The sequence below is a fragment of the Elaeis guineensis genome, chromosome 9, assembly GCF_000442705.2.
Source record: "Elaeis guineensis isolate ETL-2024a chromosome 9, EG11, whole genome shotgun sequence".
Lineage (NCBI taxonomy): Eukaryota > Viridiplantae > Streptophyta > Magnoliopsida > Arecales > Arecaceae > Elaeis > Elaeis guineensis.
The window spans coordinates 91,230,788-91,236,787 of record NC_026001.2 but is presented as its reverse complement, the minus strand read 5'-3'; the positions used below and the strand labels follow the sequence as shown (position 1 = coordinate 91,236,787).

At 36.4% G+C, this 6,000-nt stretch overlaps 1 protein-coding gene across 1 annotated transcript in view; it reads right to left on the bottom strand.

Annotated features, from left to right (window-relative positions):
• Nucleotides 1–380: 380 nt before the first annotated feature.
• LOC105042149 (MADS-box protein EJ2) overlaps nt 381–6,000 on the bottom strand; it is a 64,143-nt gene continuing 58,523 nt past the window's right edge. The window contains exons 5-7 of the mRNA XM_029263658.2: nt 4,149–4,190; nt 973–1,011; nt 381–881 (exon numbers count right to left, since the gene is read on the bottom strand). Coding sequence (XP_029119491.1) covers nt 684–881; nt 973–1,011; nt 4,149–4,190 — 279 coding nt within the window. The 3' untranslated portion in view covers nt 381–683. The remainder of the gene's footprint in view (nt 882–972; nt 1,012–4,148; nt 4,191–6,000) is intronic.

Here is a 6,000-nt window from a genome sequence, read left to right as displayed (position 1 = left end):
AAAACCTCAATTCGCTCGTAGCTCTAATGGTTGGATGAGATAAATGAATTATCTCATGACTCAAAATAATATAATAAATACAGATGATACAACAAATAAAACATATATAATGTCCAGTTAAATATGATCCATATAAATATAAAGACAGTATCAACTAATAACCACACAGGTTTAAGACAAAAGATTTTAATAAAAAGCAAAATTTTGGCCAATTTACAGGGGCACCTGATTTTGGATCGGACCTTTTTATCCAATGTTGGACATCCATAAACAATCCAACCAAAATAGTGAGTTTAGATAGCTGTGTTCTGGACCTGATTACTAAATTATATTTGAAGTTTTTTTTATAATGTAATTAGATAATTCATACAAAATTAATATGAATATATCCAACAAAATCAGAATAAATATTTCTAAAAATTTTTGAAGCAGCTATTGCATCGATCCATAGGATCGCTGAGTCACAAAAACAAGCGACCCAATCCGCTCGGGACGCAAACTGGGAGTTCTAAACACGAAAAGTTCACACAATACATTACATAATGGGTAGAAAGAAACTGTTCTATCATACACCAATCTCCTCGTGCTTGGTGGCACGCGTAACTACGGTCACGTGACTTAGGGACAAAGCATACTTACAACTCCGCGGAGTAGGATACGTTGCGTGGCCACCGGCAACCACATCACGTGCGAAATAAATCCCGGAGAACGTGCATCTGCGGCCGCCGCGTCCCGAGTCCATGCCAAGTGGAAGGACAGGCGCCGCCTGCCTCCTCGGTACCCGCCCAATTGCGCTCACTGCCATTCCCGCTATTATTATTGCCCTCGCCATCACCATGGCGATGCTCTTCGCTTTCCTTCCCCTTCTCCGTAGCCCCCATCTGCAACTCCAAGCCAAAGATGATTTAAGAGAGATGAAACCTAGCAATCGCTTTTCTTCTTAGGTTTATGTTGTGGTTGTTGTTCGCTCACCGATACCAGAAACCTCCTCTCCTCGAGCAACGCCTGTCCCTGCACGACATAACACAAAAGAGAGACGGAAGGCATGTGTATAATATATATATATATAACACGTGCTTAAACATTATGGTTTTTATTTTTTACATTCATATTGATGTTTTCTCTCTTAATAATGTATCCGGGTTATCTTCTTTCATTCTTCCTCTTGTCATTGACTTTTTTTTTTTTTAAGTTTTTTTTGCGTTTTTTTTTTTCTTTTTTCAACTGCTACGTATTTGGATGCATGTAATTTGGTCGTTTGGGATGGTTATCGGAAGCGGAGGAACGATGGCACCGCTCGCCAGGGGTCCTGCTGGCTGCGGTTTGACAGCTGGAAATTAAGTTGGAAGTCGAGCGCGCAGTACAGGCAAGTGATTACTGATAATCCTTTTCTTATGCTGCTACAGTAGATAGCCCCCCAATATGCACCGGTTTCGGATGTTGCTATGGCATCCCTTCCGTTGTAGGGAGGATCAAAATATTTGTCAGTATTTATATTTCTAATAAAAAGATGAATATCCAATCCAACCTTTTTTTTGTAATTGATGTTTAAGGTTTACCTTGTAACAAGTATACATCCTCTATCACCCAAAAAAATTGATTTGCACCAATTGAATAATCAATGTGAAACTAAATACCCAGCATATACTCTTTTGGTTTAAGCACCGACATTCTCATTAGGCTAAAGATTCAAATCCATTCAAAGCTAATCATAAATACTACAATCAATTTATGATCAACCTCAATAAGCCCCTGTTACACTACAATCAATTCATAATCAATCTCAATTAGCCCTTGTTGTAGTATCCTTTAATCCATATTAGCTGTGTCAGATCAGTTTTAATACTATTTATCATAATCTAAGATCTTATCTAAAAAAAATTAACTAAAAATTATTATTTGGATTCATATAAATATTTAATTTTTTTTTTATGAATAATCGATGTAGGACTAAATATATGCCTGCATGGGTTGTTACACAAACATAACCCAATCAAATTCTCCAATTTTAAAGAAAAAAAGAGAAGATCTACTCTCTCTCTCTCTCTCTTCTTGAGTCATGAGATATTGCGGGTAGAGATCTAGAATAAGAAAAAAATGATGTTCACTTATATTATTTATATATATAGAGAGAGAGATAGAGAGAGAGAGCATGAAAAATAATTAAAAGAATGTAACTAAAATTCAAGATAAAAAATAATATATATAAAAAAATAAAAAATATCCTAGTATGATATTTGGATATCATACTAGTATTTTAAATCTTGATTTACATTATAGAAGTTCAATGTACATGAGTGATGAACATGATTTAGATGCTGACAGTTTGAGATTTCTACTATCCTGGATTCGTGAGACCTAGCCATCAAATATTTACAACATGAATCACTATATTATTTATGCTTCCATGTGTGAACCATTGAATTATTTTGTTTCATAGGATTTATCAAACAATCCCAAACTAGGCAATTTAGGCGATACCAAACAAGATAGGTCATAAATGGGGATGGTTCGGCCACCCAATTTGGTCCTATATCAAAACCGCCCAAAATTAGTCTGAACCACGAGCTTTGTTCACTTTCAAATGATTTCAAGCTATTATGAAACTGAAACAAGCTTAATTTTCTATAACCATCCTCTCTCCTGTTTCTCGATCCTCCTCTTTTGTGACTCATCTTCTCTTTTGCGATTTCCCTCCTCAAAGTTAAAGTTTTATCACTGCTGCCGCTAATATTGATGATGACGATAACAACCGCAGACTATCATCGCTCTCTCTCTCTGCTCTCTCTCTCTCTCTCTCTCTCTCTCTTTTCTCACCATGCCACCATCTTTCTCTTTCTTGCCACCATGCTACCGCCACCTTTTCCATAGATGATGATGATGAGGATCGGATCCAGAGATTTTAAATTTGAGGTTAGCATGCCTAGCTATCTCTTGCATGCTTCTCTCTCTCTCTCTCTCTCTCTGCCCCTCTCTTAATTTTGATATGTCTTATATCAGTACAGTACATACCAATATCCTATGAAACTGATAGGTATGACTCCTGATAACGGTTCAGCAAATCTTGCCGACTCACGAAAAAAAAGAAGACAAGTAGATGATCTACATGGGTTGAATGGAGAGAGATACGAGGACTATGGGTATCTTCTGATATCGCACGGTTGCAACGCTCGGCCTCGTATCAAAAGCAAACCCCATTTTTCCATTGGGAAAAAAACATGAGGTCAAGGTGCATTTCAAGGACCGCCATGTAAAATGACACCAGTCCAGATAATCACCATTTTCCCAAAACGAGGAGGACGCTCAGTCTTAACATAAGAACTTGGAAGTTCGAGTGGCTAAATAACCAATCTTGGATGTTCATAGCTGAGCTCGAGCCAATCTAGACCAAAGAGTTAGCTTCCGCAAATGGCTAAAGAGTGAAGCTTTGACAACTTATATATCACAGCCAAAACGAACATGCAGGTTGCGTTGCTTGCAGCCCTACTGTAAGTGATTAGTAGACAGAAACAGATGTGTGAAATACTTGGTAAAACAAAAACTTCCACCCTCGTGATGCACACAGGTAGATCGAGTGGACAATTTGCTATATTGGGTTTATCAGTATGACAAGCCTTCGACGCGACAGCACGCAAGTCTTTCATGGAAGAATATGCAATGAAAAATGAAGATGAATCCTGCAAGTTTTGTTTTTGCTCTTATGCGTGTCCAAACCGTTGGAGGACAATACCGAGTAAGTCCAAGCCTGTTAGAAGGCAAAATTTATACTGCAATTTGATCGCCCCACTAGTTCCGCTTATATTAAGTTCACATTCAGCCTTGCATTTTAACACAAATATACACATGACATGTCGTTTATTTAACCTATAATTCTTACTTATAATAAAACTCTGATTGATAATGCAGTTTGGTAGCATCAACTGTTAAATCAACTTTGACCACTAACTTGAAATTGACCCTGAGATTATAGATAACTTGAGGGTGATCCACACGGAATGAGAATAGTATGCAGGATCTTTCATGTTCAGTAGTTTTAGTAATGAAAGGACTAATCCTTTAGAAACATTTACTATCATTGAATATGACCATAACATATGACTGGATGGTGCTAGTTAAAATATCTGGATTCCTTTTCATGAACAACATACCTTCTCACGGAGCCTGACAATCATATCCATCATCAATTGGGTCTGCATTCAGAAGGGAGAAAATAGGTGTTGAGTTAATTCTTTCTTCGAGTCTAGCATGGACCTATATCCATAATGTAGTATTGTTATCTCTAGTAATGGTTCTTTGTAAAAGATTTATTGAAAAGCAAACTTTACAGAAATATGTGCTCATGTTCGTACTACTGACTAAAAAGTTGCCAGAACATCTGACGAGTGTGCATTATTCCAATACCTCAGTCTAGTATTTTGTGAAAATAAATTGGATGAATTTCTTGAATAGCTGCAGATACCTCTGAGATGTACAAGTTATCTAAGTTCAGAAGACTATATAGTTGACAAAATATTGGAAACATTGCACTTCAGATGTTGCCAAGCTATCCAAGTTCAGAAGATTATATAGTTGACAAAATATCAAAAATGTTGCACTTCAGATGTCATTAATATTTTGTTGTATCATCTGAGGCTTGTTTTGCAATGTGTCTAGAGGCAAAGCAGTTAAAACAAAGCCCTAGGACTTGCAAGATGACTTTCTGTTGTATGCTGCATATTATCGGAGTCCACACACCTTTGCTACTTCATGAAATAAATAAATTTTAGAAGAGAGTAGGCCTAAATATAAAAAGGTATGACCAGTGTTGGGAATAACCCTGGATCCAGATCTTACTTGGACGTGAAAATGAAATAAATTAATAGACAATAAACAAAGATAGAGAAATAATGAGACACAAAAATTTACGTGGTTTCGCTTTTAAGCCTATGTCTACGGGTGAAGATGATCAAAGAAATTTTCATAAAATGGAGATATTATAAAATATTCAAAATTCTCTCAAACTCTTTGCCTAAATACATCCAAATCTCACTTGCTCTTACAAGCTCACACTCATTTTGCTTGGTTGCCTCAAATGCCACACAATGTGGCCTTTATATAACATCCATATCATATCTTGCAAGAATCTTTTAAGATCATATCATATCTATGCATATCCTTATCATATCTATCCAAAGATTTTATCAAATCTTTTGTATATCCCACATTTGTCATATGGGTTAAATGCTTGGCCACCATTCATTTGAAATCTTTGCAAGATCTTCCACATTTATCACATGGGTTTGGGCATTAATTGATTCAAGACACAATTAACAAATTTTCACTTTGGCTTGAATTGATTAACTGCCATTAAAAAATTCTTCAATCATCTTCTTCAAAATGCCCTTAAAGGCAAATCTCAACTTTAACAAATACTAATCAAGTCCAAACAATATCTGAACTTGTTCACTGTGAGAGATTTAGTCATCATATCAGCTGGATTATCTACAGTACCAATTTTTTTCCCGATAATTTTTCCTTCAGAAATAATATCTCGGACAAAATGGTACTGCGCATCAATGTGCTTCGTCCTTTCATGAAACATCTGGTCCTTTGTCAAATGGATATCACTTTGACTATCACAATGGACGACAGTCACTTGTTGATTGGAGCTAAGTTCACCAAATAAACCTCTCAATCAAATAGCTTCCTTTATAGCCTCAGTTACTGCCATATACTCTACTTCAGTAGTAGATAATGCAACTGTAGATTGTAAAGTAGCTTTCCAACTGATAGCACAGCACAATCACTGAGGGTAAACACATACCTCGTAATGGATCTTCTTTTATCAAGATCACCTGCATAATCAGAGTCAACATAACAAACTATATTATCTTTCGTCCTTCCAAATTCCAAACATGCATTAGTAGTACCGCGTAAATATCTCAACATCCATTTCACTGTCTGCCAGTGTTTTTTCTTGGATTGGACATATATCTATTGACAATACTAATTGCATGTGAA